This window comes from Amblyomma maculatum, chromosome 10 (assembly GCF_055883805.1).
Source record: "Amblyomma maculatum isolate TAMU_Amacu chromosome 10, ASM5588380v1, whole genome shotgun sequence".
NCBI classification, from domain to species: domain Eukaryota; kingdom Metazoa; phylum Arthropoda; class Arachnida; order Ixodida; family Ixodidae; genus Amblyomma; species Amblyomma maculatum.
The window spans coordinates 59,890,852-59,907,181 of NC_139353.1; the positions used below are offsets into that span (position 1 = coordinate 59,890,852).

Sequence of the window (16,330 nt, forward strand, 5' to 3'; positions counted from 1 at the left end):
CCATTTGTAAACTAAGAATGTCCGACTGACATACTTTCCGCGATACAGTAAATGAGGGTGAAGAAATCCTTATTTTCAGTGTAGCTGGTCGCATTCAACAAAAAACTAGTAGAAAGAATCAACTTTTGATCAAATTTTTCCTCGGGTTTCACAGCTTTCAGCTGCCCACCAGCCTGCCTCTGGTTAACGCAATAAAACTAAATAATTTCAAGCCAGCATGACACCAAAGCTGTATACGCGATAGCGCCTTTATCACGGCGTTCTCATTCCGCGAATTCTTGCCGTTAAGAGACGCAGAGTTTGGCAATGTGATTAACGCCTTTAGTTTGCTTTTTTTGGAGGAACGGAAGGTGCTCTATCTGCCTCACTTCTCGGTGAACAGCGAACTTTAAAATGAAAGGCATAAAAACGGAGGTAGACCCGCCCAAATCTTTAACTGGCGTGCGCATGACGACCTCCTTTTCTATGCTCCTGCGCCTTAATAAGGACAATACTTGCCAGATGATCAAGATTACGCAGAAGCTTGGTGAGCCATTTCTTATACTTGACTTTTCGCAGGTTAGCTGCTCTGTAACACTCAGAATTACAGAAAGTACTGCCGTCACGAACGTCAGTTATGATTTCGGCAGCTGTACATAGGTCGTTGGTTCCAATCTCTGTCGCAAACTAACCTTCAACATGACTGGCAGATGGATGCTAAATGTGACGCGAAAAGGGTATGACACCACCCTGAAAGCTGTATAAGGAATCGATTCTATCAAGATTTTAACATAAAACAGAGCATATATTTTTCCACGAGTTGCCAGTTTCGGCGACGACCATGGCAATGGCGATGCCTTTTCGGCCGAACGAGCTGTATGCGCTTCAGGTAAAATAAATTATGTGCATAATTTTGTTCCTGAACACAACCAGCACCTCTTTCTCTCTTTTCTTTTAATCCACCTTCCTCCGAAGCTTCTCAAGCTTCCCCTTACGGTGTGGTTCAGGATTCTACCAAGAAGTGTGACAGATACTGTGCCTTTTCTTTCCTTTAAGCAGCTTAGGAAATACGTTTGCAGAACGGCCCGTGACAGTTCGCTATGCAGTCGGAGTGGCTCCACTATAAACCTGAAACAGGCTGTGCACTGCCAGAGCATTACTCCCACAAGCAAAACAAAAGTATCTGCTGTTTCATTACAATTTAGAAGCAGTTTTGCAGTCATTACGTCACCCCATTGAAACCAGGACACACCTGCAGCTTGCAGTTCCTGACTGGGGAGAGTAAACATGGAGAGGGACCCAAACGCCGCGAGAGAAAAACGGTGGCGAAGGTGGCACAAAAGGCGTCCCGACCTCTCTGAAAGCGACGGTGCAGGAACGAGACATGATGGGACAGAATGCTGCATGAGCGCCCCATCGTGACATGTGCCCAAACTATTCACACCACTGTCTAAGGGGCACGAACACACACACAAACACACAGACGCTGGTAGAGAGGGTAAGTAGGGTTGCAGTAGGGTGCAAGTTTTCTAAGAGGGGGTAAGTGAATAGGGACCTGCTTCCAGCCGGTGCAAAGTTACCCCCAAGGCCTTCTAAAGGGGGTAAAGAACCATGCTATGCCCTTTTTACCCCTTTCGCACACCCTTTTTTCTTAGAGTGCGGAATTGCTCCGGCACACGAAGCGACTGCGCGGTTAATTTAATGGAAAGCCTTCAAACTTTGTTTCAAGGTCGAATCTTGAGGTTTAGAGAACAGAGCAGAGGTGTTCCATTGGAGTACCCGTGTTCGAACAATACCGCGGCGGCCGTTGTGTAGCGAGAGCTACATTACGCGCGTCTCGCCGTTTCGCCATGGCATTTTGAGGGGCTTCAGTGGCACCAGTTTCACCGTGGCCTTGAGCCGTTGCCTAGCAACCGCCGCAGCAAAGTGACCTCATAGAACGCAGCTGGCGCGCGCCTCGCCGCCGCTCGAACGCCAAGATGCAGAGAAGTCTAGACGCCCGAAGAAAGAACGCCTCGCCAAGCGGGGACGCCAAGATGCACAGCACAATAATGGTGATAATAATAATAATAATAATAATAATAATAATAATAATAATAATAATAATAATAATAATAATAATAATAATAATAATAATAATAATAATAATAATAATAACAATAACAACTAATAAATTGGTTCACAGGAAAGGAAAGGCGCAGTATCGGTCACATGCTCTGTGGATACCTGAACAGCGTTGTTATAGAAGGGAGGAAGGTGGAAGAGAAAGTATAAAGAAAGAAAGAGGAGCCGTTGTGAAGGGCTACGGAGTAATTTCGAGTCCCTGAGGATCTCTGACGCGCACTGACATCGCACAGCACGCGGACGTCCCTCCGTTTTAAAACCTCCATCAAAACTCAGCCGCCGGCAGAGCACAAAAGATTGATTGATTAAGATTAAAGATTGATTTATAGGAAGGGAAAGGCGCAGTATCTGTCACACTTGTTTCTGTGGACACCTGACACCTGTGGACACCTCTCTCTTCGGGCGTCTCCGCTGCTCTCCGGAATTTTTATTCCCATTCTCTCTTTGCTGCTGCTATGCGCCGCTTTTAGTGCTCTGCGCCCCGCCGGGGTGGTGCAGTGGTAAGACGCCCGACTACTGTCCGGAGTTCCCGGGTTCGAACCCGACCTCGGCGGCTGCGTTTCGATGGAGGCGAAACGAAGTGGCGTCCGTGTGCTGTGCGATGTCAGCGCACGTTAAAGATCCCCAGGTGGTCGAAATTACTCCGTAGCCCTCCACTACGGCTCCCCTTTCTCTCTTTCCACTTTCACTACCACCCTCCTCCCTTCCCTTACGGCGCGGTTCAGGTGTCCACATAGCAAGTGTGATAGATACTGCGCCTTTCCCTTCCTGTGAACCAATTATTATTATTATTAAAAATATAACTAAAGACACCTGGGAGAACCTTCTGCGAAGCTCAGACCCAAGAGCCCAAAGAGAAATTGTTCGGCTGGCCGAAGATGCCGCCGGAGTCCCAGAACTACTGCAACTAAGGCCTGCAACTAAGGCGGCTGTCCCACCTTCCGGGTCTAACTGGTCTAACCCCCGGAGAGCTGGATAGTCACTCTTTTGGACGAATAAAAGTTCTCTCTCTCTCTCTCTTGATGGTAACTTAAATTCGTATATAATGAGCTGTAAATACTTTTTTAAGCCTAAGCATTCATTGTGATTTGGACTGTTTACCAGCGCCCTCAATGTTTTCCCGTGTGGTTCACTCACGTGCAATGGGTACGTGCTGAGGAAAGAAAAAGGCAGTTGTGGCTGGTTTTGGTAGCTGTCGCAGGACAACGCGTCAGCTCTCTGCCGTAAGTTCCTGCAGAGGCTCTCGCTGCCCTGAGACACCACTTCGTCAGCTGTTTTCGGCCAGCGACCACAACCTCACCTGCCCGACATCGTCGCATCGTTCTACACCGGAAAGCCGCCGCTCAAAGATGACTGACGAGTATATCGCTGGTCTTCATAAGCAACTGGACGTTCTTGGTCTTTGCGTCGGTTTGTCGCGACTCTCGAAAGACGACGCATACTTCGTGAAAGAGGCCCAAGCGAAGGTACAGGAAGCCATCAAGACTCAGAAAAGGTGTCACGAACTCATCGCGCAGTACGAGCATCTCAAGGAAACAGAAGCCAAGTTGGTCTCGGATCTCGAGCGGCAGTTGCAGCTCGCAGAATGCATGAAGAAGTTCGTCGATGACCTCCCCGCTGCGATGCCGGCAGAGCAAGCAGCCGCCATAGAAGAAAAAGGTGGTGCTCAAAAGGCTGGTAAATTGGGGCGTGGCGACCAAGCCGGTGCCGCCGTCAGCGTGGCCTACTTGACCGAAGACGAGTTCGCAAGCGTGCCCAAGTACATGCGGGGTCGGTTCACGCTGGCCGCGCTCAACAAACTGGTTGATGGTTTCAACCGGGCGCTGAAGTCGAAGTACGCACTGCTGAGTGTGCCCACGGTGCGTCTCAAGGAGGCCCAGTGGAAGAAGGTGATCACCTACAATGAGCAGGAGACGGAAGAGACGAAAAACGTCCGTTTCGTGACCGACGCCGACTTGACCAAGTGCCCGTCGGCAGCGTTCGAGTCAAGCCGAGTGGTGACGCAGTTCGCTGTGGTCATGCGCCACTGCGGCAGGCTGCGCGAGATCAGAGGCCCGCAGCGCATTGTACGATACGCCGTTGTCTAAAATTCTGCGCCGCACCACCGCCATTCGTGGAAGTCTGGCTTCATCGCACCGCGAGTTTACCACCACGGTCGTCGAAATAAACGGCTTTCGTCACGATGTCATACGTCTTGGTTCATCTTATTCGACAGCCTTCCACATAGTACGTGGTCTTGAAGCGAAAGCTTCACTATCCGTGTCAGACCGCAGCTTCGTGTGGCTCCACATAACCTAGTTCTGCGCATGCGAATGACGTCACAGCCAAGGGCAGCTGAGCGTGTTGGCTGAGCAGCCTAACTCATGGGCCACCTCGTTGCCGGGGGTGGACGTGTGTGGGATTTTGCGATCGATTTTTAGCTGCAGCTGATAGAATTCGGGCGGCTTCTTGCGAGACTCTGCCTTTTTCGATATTTCAGATAGCAGTTTTACTGTCACTGAAGATCAATCTAGCCTTCGTTCCGGCGCAAGCGAGCGCTATGCGACCTCTTCAGCCGTGTCTATGTTTCTGCTTTGGATGCTGGCGGAGACGACTGGTGCGCCGCTACCATCGACTACCGCGGCGACTGCCGCCCCTGATCGGCCGCTTGCAGCGTCTACGTAGGCAACTTCTTTTACTCTGAATTCTTTTGCTTTTTTAACCAGTGCTTCTGCTCTCTCTTCCCGTCTCTCCTTGTGGTATTCTGGGTGCATGTTGAGGGAGGGAGGACGGACAATGATGTTCTCGCGACATTGTGGTGGTAGGGCAACCTTGTCGGCTGTGCCCCTATCTGTTTTTCGACCCATCCATTCTAAGATGGTTCGACCCGTGCTTGACCTACTTAATCTCTTATGTTGGGTGATTCTCACCGCTTCAGCAAGTTCCGTCCAGCTATTATGCACTTCCATTTCTAGCAGGCGTTCCGTAGATGAGGAGATGGGTAGACCAAGGACCCTCTTGACGCAACGCCTCGTGAGCGCGTCTATGTTATCTTTTTCATTGGTCTGTTAGATAAGCAGACAGACGCTCGTGGTATCCTGACCAAGAATGACCTATATACAGCCAGAACGGTCACATGACTTACGCGAGAGCTGGGAGAGGGAAAGGAAAGGCAAAGGACGGGCGCGCACAGTGCGTCTCAGGATGACGCCACATTCTCCTCTGTTTACAAGCACAGCTGTCTGTGTCCACAAGGAAGGAAACAGTACTTTTCAATTTACTCATCAAAGCCAAGTCTTTTCGGCGGTCGTACGACGCGCCCGTATCGCGTTATTATTTTCACTGGGCTTGAAGGTGTCTCTTCGGGTACGCTCTTTTCGTTGTTGGACAACTGCTTTGCCACGATGGTCTTGCCAGGCGAATTCTGTTTCACACCCTTGTCGGTTGTATCCGTAGGCTGACTGGCTTGTTCACCCTGGTCATCCGGTGGAGGCCCGGTTTCATCTCCCTTTGGGAAGAGGAACAGATGACGTCTGTTTCGACGTAGGGCTCCCCCTTGACTCTGGATCCAGTAAGACCTGGGTGTCGAGGCAGGACAAAGGACTGTGCCTCCGGCATTTCTGTCTCGCAGCCACACATGGTCCCCTGCGGACAACTTGGGGAGAGGTTTAGCAGCATGATGTCGGTCAAAATACAGCTTTTGCTTATGCCTGTATTTTTCGTCTTGCTTTTTCCAAGAGAGAGAGAGGTTTCAGTGCAGCTGGCATGCATGGTACTCTTGATCGTAAGCGACGACTTATGAGAAGGTGAGCTGGACTGTAGCCGGTTGGGCCCGGTGAATTTCTATAGTTCGGCAGGACAATGTAGGGTTCCTGCGCCTTCTTAAGGAGCCTTTTGAGTGTCCTTACCATGCGCTCAAGTTCCCCGTTAGCCTGTGGGTAACGAGGCCTCGTTGTGACATGTTTGAAGCCATAATGTCTTGAAAAATTAATGAAAGCAAGCGATACGAACTGTGGTCCATTGTCTGATATCACCGTTTTCGGGATCCCGTGCCTGGCGAAGATGCTTTTCAGGTGTTGGGTGACCATCTCCGACGATGTTCCTCGATCCAGCAGGGCCAGCTCAGGATAGCTGGAGTGATAACCGATAACAACAAGATAGACAGCTCCTTTCATCTCGAATAAATCAACTCAAATTTTTTTTCCCATGGGAGTTCTGCTGTTTCAGAGGGCATCATTGGTTAACAAAATTGGGTGCTCTCTTGCGCTCACGTTTGGCAGTTTTCTACAGCTCTTGCAATTTCTTGGCTGATTCCTGGCCGCCAGAACGACTCCTTTGCGTACGCACGGCAGCGGATGATGCCTTGATGTCCTTCGTGGACTCTTTGCAGCATTTCTTCCCGCAGCGCTCGTGGAATCACTAGTCTGGAATCCTTCAGAAGTAGTTGCTTGCGAACCGTGATGTTGCCACGATGTGCCCAAAACTGTTTTAGAAGTGGCGGTACCCAGTGTTTTGCAGGTCAACCCCGCGTGCACGCTTCGAGCAACAAGGCGCACTCTGGGTCTGTTGCCTGTTCTGAGCGTATGCTGTCAAGCGTGCCATCTGAGTGTGCAAATTGAACGACTCCGTCAACGTGAGCTGAGACGTCCACTTCGGACAGTTCTCCGATGGTCAGTCCCGATTGCATCCCTCTGGCGCGCGAAAGAGTGTCCGCCGTAGCAATGGTTTTTCCCGGGACATGCGTAAGTGTAAACGAGTACCGCATAAGACGCATCTTGAACCTTTGAATTCTTGGTGGAAGGGAGTCGAGAGGATCACCACCCAGTAGCGGGACCAGAGGCTTATGATCAGTTTCAAACAAAAACGTGAGACCTCGCAGAAATTTGTCGAAGCGTTCTGCTGCCCACGTCAAAGCCAATGCTTCCTTCTCAATCTGCAAGTATCTCTGCTTGGTTTTCGTGAGTGATCTGGAGGCATATGCTACAGGCCTTCTTTCGCCTGACGGCTGGTCCTGGAGTAGAACTGCTCCAAGCCCTTGCGAAGACGCGTCTGCTGACACGATTGTCAGGTACCCAGGGTTGTACCTTGCCAGGCACCTGCTGGAGCTCAGAGCTGCCTTGATTTTCTCAAAGGCTTCCTCCTCCTGTTGTGTTCCCCAAGACCAGTCGCTGTCTTTGTTGACGAGGCTGCGCAGAGGTGCCGATAGCGACGCAGCGTCGGGAAAGAACCTTGCGAGGTGGTTCATCATGCCCAATAATGAGCGAACTTCCGCTACATTTTCAGGTTGGGGCAACTCTTTGATGGCCCTCACTTTCTCGGGGTCTGGGCGCACACCACTGGCGTCAAAAATAATTCCCAGGAATTTCACCTGCTCGACAGAGAAAAAACATTTTTCTTTGTTGAGGGTCACGCCCGTCTTTTGTCGTTGGTCAAGCACGTTACGTCGGAGGTTGTCATGCTCCACCTTTTTCTTGCCGTACACCAGAATGTCATCCATATAGTTCAGCACACCGTCTAGACCTTCTAGGACTTGCGAGAACTTCCTTTGAAAAATTTATGGTGCTAATGGGATTCCGAACGGTAATCTGCCGTAGCGCGCAGTACCGCCCAAACGGCGAAATAAAAGTGGTTAGCTTTTGACACTCTTTGGAAAGCAGTGCTTGGTAAAAACCGGAATTGGCGTCCAGTTTAGAGAAGACCTTGGCTCCCTGAAAGCTACCCATGGCTTGCTCTACTGTTGGCAGCTGAAGGCGCTCCCTTCTTACAAAGTGGTTCAGTTGCGTGAAGTCGACACATATTCTAACCGCTCCAGATGACTTCACCACAGGAACAATAGGCGCGCACCATTCTGTCGGCTCTTCGACCTTCTCTATCATTCCTTCTCGCTCTAGCCTGTCCAGCTCTTCCTTGACCTTTTCTTTCATGGGTATAGGAATCCGATGTGATGTAGACACAGCATACGGGACTGCATTTGGCACGAGGCGTATTGTATGTTCCCCAGCTATGGAGCCTGTCCCTCGTTTACATAACAAATCCCGCCGCGGCGGCCGCTTTTCGATGGAGGAGAAAAGCAAGGTGCCCGTGTGCCGTGCGATGTCAGCGCACGTTAAAAACCTTAGGTGGTCGAAGTTTCCTCAGTCCTTCACTACGGCATATCTCATAGCCTGAGTCGCTTTAGGACGTTAAACTTCATAAATCAAACCCAACTTTTTCTTTCGGGGTGGTTGAGGTGTCCGCCGAGAACTATAACAGATACATCTTTTCTATCCTGCAGACCAGTTTACATTCTTTGGGTGTCCCATCAGGAAGCGAGAGTTTTGCGCCTTTCCAGTTTAAGTGTGTTTTTGAGGGGGAAAAAGCCGCTATATCGTCGTACTTCTCGGTGGTTAGATGATTTGTGCCGTAAAGGAATGGAGATGGGAGTGAAGGAAGAAAGAGTTCGGAATAAAATTTCGACAATCTGGTGATCTTTAACGTGAACTGACATCGTACAGCACACGGACGCTAAACTTCGTTTAGGTTCGCCTTCGTATTGGCTGTGAGTTTGGGGTGTACACCGTGAAATTATCGAGGTACATGTATACGACTCATGCATGTGGGTGCCGAGCTTCGTTCCACATCACTATGGGGGACGATGAACTAGGCCTAGTCCCAGGCGGGGAAGACGCTGGAAGTACGCCATGATGGAATACGCTAGAGCGGCTTCGATCTAACGCCGCTCGTCGTAACTGCCGTCGGGAGGAAGCAGCAGGTCGAAGCCGCGGCAGCAGCCGTATACGGAAGCAATATGCGGCCCTAATAATGACGATGATGATGATTATGATAACAATATTAATTGTTTCATAGGAAGGGAAAGGCGCAATATCTGTCCTACTTCTTTCTGTGGACACCTGAACCGCGTCGAGAGGGAAGATGGTTGGTTTGTGGGGTTTAACGACCCAAAGCGACTCAGGCTATATGAGAGACGCCGTAGTGGAGGATTCCGGAAATTTCGACCACCTGGGGATCATTAACGTGCACTGACATCGCACAGCACACGCGGACGCCACTCCGTTTCGCCTCCATCGAAACGCAGCCGCCGAGGCCAGGATTCGATCCCGCGACCTTGGGCACAGTAGTCGAGCGCCTTAACCACTGCGCCACCCCGGCGGGGCAAAGAGAGGAAGGTGGTAGTTAAACTGGAAAGAGAGAAAGAGGAGCCGTAGTGAAGGGCTACGGAGTAATTTCGACCGCCTGGGTATTAACGTGCGCTGACATCGCACAGTACACGGATGCCTCTTCGTTTCGCCTTTCGCCTCCCTCGAAACGCAGCCGCCGAGGTCGGGTTCGAACCCGGGTACTCCGGCACAGTAGTCGGGCGTCCTACCACTGCACCACCCCGGCCAGGCAGGCATTTTGGGAATGCGGAATCGCTGGAGAGAGATGAGACGCCGTTGCCGCACGTACAAGATAAACCAATACTTGAGAGATGAATACCGACAGGAGGCTCCTCAAGATGGCAAACAAGCGGAAACAGCTTCGGAGAGTGCTTTCCGGAAAGGGGGGGGGGGGGGGGGGGCAATGAAGTGGTGACTGGAGCGGCCCCTGTGACCTTGGGTCTAGCGCTACCGTTACTGCTTCAGCGTCGGTATACGCATGCGCTGATCACCACATTCTAGTAAAATGCTGGCGGATTCGGCATGCAGGGGCTAATTCGAGACATGCGCCGCTGACGACGCGCGGTAGCGGTAGACGGTCGGCAAGCTTTAGAGCTAAATTAAAATTCTCGGAGGCACGAAGACAAATTTGGGGCTAGTTCTACATTCTTACGGTATATTTCTTGTAGGAAATCTGTTACGCCACGCCCTAAACCTTCCTCTTTTAGTAAGTTCCACAGGAGCTCTCTGTTTACGTTGTCGTATGCCCCGTTTGTATCCATGGAAGGCTAAATACAACTCTCCGTTCTCCGCCTTAGTTATTCCTGCAGTGCATTGGGTAAGCACGAACAGTCTATCATATATATGTGCCAACCTTTTCTGAATCCGTTCTGAAATACTCCAGTTAGCTTATTATTTTCTACCCATGACTGCATACTTATTTCGCTGCTTGCATTGCCAGCCAGTATATAACATGATTTTGTTTTTATAATCAGCCTGTAAGATTTTATGAACATCGTATCTCCTTACCCTTTATAAATTAAACTAATTTTACTCTGCCGCCAGCTGTCTGGAACCTGCTTATTTGTTACGACGATTTGCAAATATTTTAGGAACGTTTCCTTGCTTTTTGGAACAAGTTCAGCGTGATTAGAATTTATTCTATCTCTGCGGATGCACATTTGGATTATTTGCTTCCGCTTTTTCCCAATTTAGACTGGTAAGTTCTAAGCTATTTTCTCTCTCGCTATCCTGTGGTGCTTCTTCACGTGGGGAGATTATGCCCTACCGTCACTCGTAAATGATCCACGGCTTTAACTGATGCAATGTCGTTCAAGGCGTCGTCTTCTCTAAACATTTTCTCTACATATCTTGAATTCGTTGTTGGTTTATTTAATTTTTTATACCTCACCAGCGACCCGCTTTTAGCTGCATCGCAGACCAGCCATCCAGCGATCGGTGGACAGCTTTATTTTGCTGTTGGCGAGGGCCCGTATAATCAGTTTATTTTGTCAATACGATTCACACTCTTGATGACCCCTGCCGTGGCTCAGTGGTTAGAGCGCCCGTCCCGACTGTGAGAGATGGTCAGTTCGAAGCCCGCCGCCGGACACCCGCCGGTAAAAATGGTTACAAGCATCCCCGGGAGTGCGCTTGCCTTACCTAAGGATGTGCGCTTGGGAGGAGCTCCGCAAACCACGCTGTGCTCCCGGTGGGCCAAACCTAGCTTCGAACAACTTTGCAGCCTGAAAAGGTTGTTCATGTTCATGTTCGTATTGGCACTCCCTTTGAGCCTCGGTATCAGGTGCAACGTACAACAAGAAAAAGAGGGCCACATAATGGGCTTCTGCCACGCGACACGGACTTATGGTTGTCCGACGGCGGAAAGAACCATTGTCCCATAGGCGGAACTATTTGTGCTTCGACTCATTTCCCAAGCACATTTCACATCATAAGAGCCGAGCACCAGATCGGGGGAAAGCTTTAAAACTGGTAGGTACCATGCGGCACCAGGGATCGAACCTGGTACCTCCCGAATGCGAGGCGGATGCTCTACCACAAGGCCGCACTTCAGTCCAAGAAGAGTTACAGCTCGCAAGAAGTATCCCCCCTGGTTAACATGGAATCGCCCAGGCCGAGCCCCTTCCCAGGAGCTAAGTCCCATAAATAGCGGACACTCACGCCGGGGACCGCTCCTTTACCAGTTTACGTCTGGCCACCGTCGAGCTGTCTAAACAGATCTTGTCAGTTCTCCCACCGCGCGTGCCGGACCTGTTTACAACTGCCACCGCGTTGGTCGTATTGTGGGTCGCACCCACGTGCTCGGGCAGGGATTTTGCCGCGTGAGGCAGACGTGATAGCGGAACGGATCACTGTCCCATTAGAGAAGCTATTTGGAACCTATGGCCCCTTTTCCCAAGCATTTCAACCCAGAGCAGCCGAGCACCAGGCTGGTGGAAATATTGTACCCATTGGAAACCGGTGGGTACCCGGCGGCACCGGGAATCGAACCTGGCACCTCCTGAATGCGAGGCGGATACTCCTTCGCAAAGCCACCGCTTCGGTATACTAGTGGTCTGCTAGTTTTACTTCTTTAATCTGGGCCCTTATGAGCAGTTCTACCTGATTATAACCCAACTTTGCCATATAGGGCGTTTCTCTATTGCTTCCACTATACGTGCTGTTATTAGCGCTATTTCTTCATCATTTATTTGTGCGTTTTGTTTTTGAATTTCCTTCATTTCTCTTTTTGAACAGGGATCCAATTGCAGACTAAAACGTTTATAGTGGCTTCCCAGACTCTATACTTTCTGTCTTCGTCTATTGCGATCTTTGTGAGCTTGTTATAAATTCCCGAAACATTAGGCAGCAGTCAATGGTCGTCTGCTTGTTCCGAAATTACCACGTGATTTGTCCCTCACATTTATTTTCTCCGTTTACAATGAATAGGTTGTATCGCCCACAGAAGTCCAGCATTAACTCTCCGTGACAATAAGTGTATTCACCCAGATCCTCGATGTGGCCGTTGAAGTCTGCCAGTACTATAATAGTACCTGTTTTCAGGTGTCGCCATATAAAGATGAAGCTAGCAGTCGTTGTCCCGCTCCCTACGTTGCCATGGAAAGAGCAGGAAGGCTAGAAAAAGAGAATTAGAATATATTTCATGTTTTCGGCGTGACGTAGTTGGTTAGCGCACTCGGCTGGTGATCGGAGGGCTAGCAGTTCGATTCCCGGTGGACGACGATTTCTTGCTTAAAGGGTAAACGGCCCATGAGCCACTAAAAGTGTCTTGTGTTGGATAGCCTTTGGATTTGTATAAGTACGTGTTACAGACCGTGCGTACAGATCCTGCGCACGCCACTGATGATGAAAGGTTTTCGCCTTAAATGTCTCTAATACACGGGCGCCACAGCATCGCGATGGCCAGCCAATTAGCCCAAAGTTGAACAAACAGTTCAACACCAGAAAGTATACAACACAAACTTCAGCAGCCGAGCGACAAAACGCTCAATTAGGCTTTCATCTTCACATTCTTCCCGCACTTTCAGCGCAATTCTTAGGAAATGAGGTATCTGAAGCAAGGCAGAATGGAGGGCCTGTGGGTAAACCATTTGCGAAAATGGCGAATACCAACCAAAAGCACGTAGCTAGGGCACGCAAAATCTCTGAGGCCTTCCTGATAGCAAAACATTGGGATTCTTGTATAAGCTCACCCTCTATTCCACTCACAATAAAGGAAAGTGACTTAAAAAAAAATCATCTTGACCAAGCGTGCCTCTCGCCCACTTTGTGACCAACTTGTAACCCGTATATGACCATCACTTCGAGAGCGAGCGTACTGCTAGCCGCCTCAAGTTGTACACCATATATCTCTCGCATTCTAGACCTGAGACTGAAGCGGGATCTGCATCCAAAAATGCCTGAATTTGGCAACTTTTGTCCCGAATGGTGTTAGCGTAATACCATCGGTGTTTATCGCGAAGCCCCATATCTAAATAATCCTAAAATGACCCAGGAGCATCTGGACTCTACTAACCGAATTGGGGTATAAAGAGAAGGTCTCTGGCTATTTTAGTAGAAAAAGGGAAAGCCCTGCGGCCGCACCACATGAATGTGGAAGGCAGTGGTGGTGGCGGGTGGGCCCTACCTCACCATCCTTCCAAAAAGCGCACACGTAGCATCGCGTGATTAATACGCGCGGTCGTTACAATGTGACAGGGATTCATGTGTACCAAGCTGGACAGCGCCGCCTCCCAATCCACCCGCGTTGGATTTTCTTTAATTTTACGTGGTATGGCCTGGTTTTCTTGGCAAGCGCATACCGTACGGTAAAGGTCTGCATTCTGGCCTCAAAGTATTTATTCAGATGAAAAAGAACCTGCGATAATTACGTGCAGCCTTTCTGGGCTATTGTAGGAGAATGTAAACGCCTGAAGTGACACTCTTCCGACTTATCCAGTGCTTTAGCGCGTTCCGGACTTGTGTCAGACCTAACAAAAAATGGCGACGACTTAGCTCGACTAAGCCCTTTTATGCAAGGAAAAGCTTTATTATCTTTGATTATGCTGTGCTGCGAGCCAGGTTAGACTCATACAGGCCTGGATCTACTTTACCGGGCGGAAGCTCGTTGAAACATGATCAGGCACGGTTTGCTGTGTAAGGGAAGGAAAGCATTAGGTGGGTGGATGAGGTTAAGAAGTTCGCGGGGGTCAAGTGGATGCAGCTAGCACAGAACCGGGTCAAGTGGAGAAATATGGGAGAGGCCTTCGCCCTGCAGTGGGTATAGTCAGGCTGGTGGTGATGATGATGATGATTGCTGTGGGCGAACATCGAGAAGCGCAGCCGAAGCACTGGTTCCAACACGTGACTCCTCAATGGCTGCCTGCGAACCTAACATGGACGCCACAGCCAGGCCTAGACGACACGAAGGTGTCGAGGACATTTTGGAGGGGAAGGTCCCAGGAGGCGAGCCAGGTGGGCAGTTGTGGCTGTGTGTAATTTTGTCAGGTAAATATGGTCTTTCCAATTGTGATGTATTGATGCGAGAGTTGGACTGTGAAGAAGGCTGACCGCCGAAGAATTGACGCGTTTGAATTGTGGAGCTGGCGGAGACTCTTGAGATGAGTTACTTGGACTGCCAGAAGATCAAATCAGTCGATATTGTCGACCATAAACCCTGACTGCTCATGGGAGGGTCAAATTCTAAAGTTAAAGCTCAGCTACTTTGGTCATCTGATGAGAAGAGAGGAGTCGCTGGAGAAAGATTTAATGTTGGGAAAGGTGAGGGTCACCGGAGAAGGGATAGGCAGCGAACGCGATGGTTTAATGGCATCCTCGAGGCGCTGCAGATGAAGTTATGCGATGTTAGGAAGATAGTGGGAGACCGGAAAGCGTGGCGTGATATGGTCCATAGGGTCACAAAGAGTCGGACACGACTGAACGGCTGAGCTGAGCTAATGTATATTTGTGGAGATATGTACCTATACGAATGAAGTTTGCCAGGAGTGCGAAGTAGAAGAAGCGTAGCAGCAGCAGTGAGGCGATCGCCGCTGGCTCTGCACTCCGCACATGCGAAGAAGCGGGTAATGCCAGCTCCTCGTGCCACACCTGAGGTCAAATTTACTGTGCCAATTACTTTGGACAGACAAAGCCAGTAAAGATTTTGCTTTAAAAATTGGTTGCCACACTCTGCCAGTGTTTTTGAGGGTATCTGACGTTAAAGAGCTTAAAGTGAAACTAAGTGTCGCTACTTGTACTGCACGTGATAATATTCGCGAAACTACTCTTTTAAACTACTTTTGACAGTGAGGACAAAGCGTCTCTTAACAGTGCTGACGGGTTGATGCCGCAGATACTTTGTAAAAGTAAACAAATGTAAATGAAAATTTTTCGAAGAAATGTGCTTTTATTACAGTGCATAGAAAAAGTGCGAGTTCTTGTTCTGTAAAAACTCTCACTGAAGCGGGAAAAATAATAAACAACAAAATTGCTCCAGAAGTGAACGGAAATATACCAAAGCCTGACATTTACCAAGCTCATTATGTTACGCAACCGTGGCCTCCCTGGCCGTCTGGACATGAACTCCGCGCAATAAAGATGTAACAGAGAGAACGTGCCTCTCTCTCATTCTTGTCTCAGAGGCCATTAGTGTTATATGTGTGTGCTAATTGCCTATTGAAACATAAGGTGATTCAATTTTTTATTATCCGAGTCTCCTTCGTTGATAAGGCATGCTGGCATCCAGGACTTCGTAAAAGTGTGCAAGACTGCAAAGCAACATCTGTTACAAACCATTCCATGAGTCGCCATCTTTGCTGGAAACAGAGCTCCTAGAACTCCGTGGTGGCAGTTTTGAATCAGGCGCTTCGTTCTCAGACGAATAGATTCTGTAGTGAGTGTGAAACTGGCTTCGAGTATTGTAATCGCGGTTCGTCCAAGGCGGGAGACGCAATGAAGCAGGCTCGACGATGTTTCCAAGAATGGCGTAATTGTCGTGGTCCGTGAGCAGCTTCCTTAACTTACCAGGACCGCTGACGTAGTCCTTTGGACTTAGGTTCAGTAACCTTAGCTGGGGCAAGAAAGGTCGCATCGCATCCTCTCTCGACAACAGGGTTCCATCGGCGTGCAGGACCTTGCGGCTTTTTTCAATTGCCCACTGTTCTACGGAGTCGAATACGAATTTCTCCGTCACGTTCCCCACGACGTCTAGGACGACGTTTAAGGTGGTGTCGCTGCACTTGACGAAAGTGTCTGAGCGAAGCACTTCGGTGCCGCTATTTTTCAGCATCGTAATGGCCTCTTTGTCGATTATTGTTAGGTCTCTGGTATCCAGACAGTCCAAGAGCGGGCAGACCCTTTCCGGAGTCAGGTTGTCCACGATGTACTTGGTGCTCTCTTTGATAAGCTCCAGTTCATGATAGTGCTTGGCCGCCTCACGGGTGAACATGGCCTCTTCGAATGTTATGGGTCTGAACATGCCGCTGTACAGGTACCTGCAAGCGACGAAGCGACGAGGGGTAAGGTATGGCCTCTCAACAGGATGCATCACTTGTCAAACCACTCACTCACTCACTCACTCACTCACTCACTCACTCACTCACTCACTCACTCAC

The 16,330-nt window shown here is 49.6% G+C and overlaps 2 protein-coding genes across 3 annotated transcripts in view; one reads left to right on the plus strand and one right to left on the minus strand.

The window, feature by feature from the left end:
- Positions 1 to 3,452: 3,452 nt before the first annotated feature.
- On the plus strand, positions 3,453 to 4,190 carry LOC146176627 (uncharacterized). The gene has a single exon (XM_084581017.1). The coding sequence runs from the start codon at positions 3,453 to 3,455 to the stop codon at positions 4,188 to 4,190; it is 738 nt and encodes a 245-aa protein (XP_084437143.1).
- Positions 4,191 to 15,103: 10,913 nt separating this feature from the next.
- Positions 15,104 to 16,330, minus strand: part of LOC146176628 (uncharacterized) — a 42,546-nt gene continuing 41,319 nt past the window's right edge. For both annotated transcript variants that reach the window (XM_084582896.1, XM_084582897.1), the window contains one exon: positions 15,104 to 16,210. In XM_084582896.1, the coding sequence (XP_084439022.1) occupies positions 15,502 to 16,210 (709 nt within the window). In that variant the 3' untranslated portion in view covers positions 15,104 to 15,501. The remainder of the gene's footprint in view (positions 16,211 to 16,330) is intronic.

Bases quoted from the DNA above. Each gene is read 5' to 3' on its own strand.
- LOC146176627 (XM_084581017.1), top strand. From the start codon at position 3,453: ATGACTGACGAGTATATCGCTGGTCTTCATAAGCAACTGGACGTTCTT.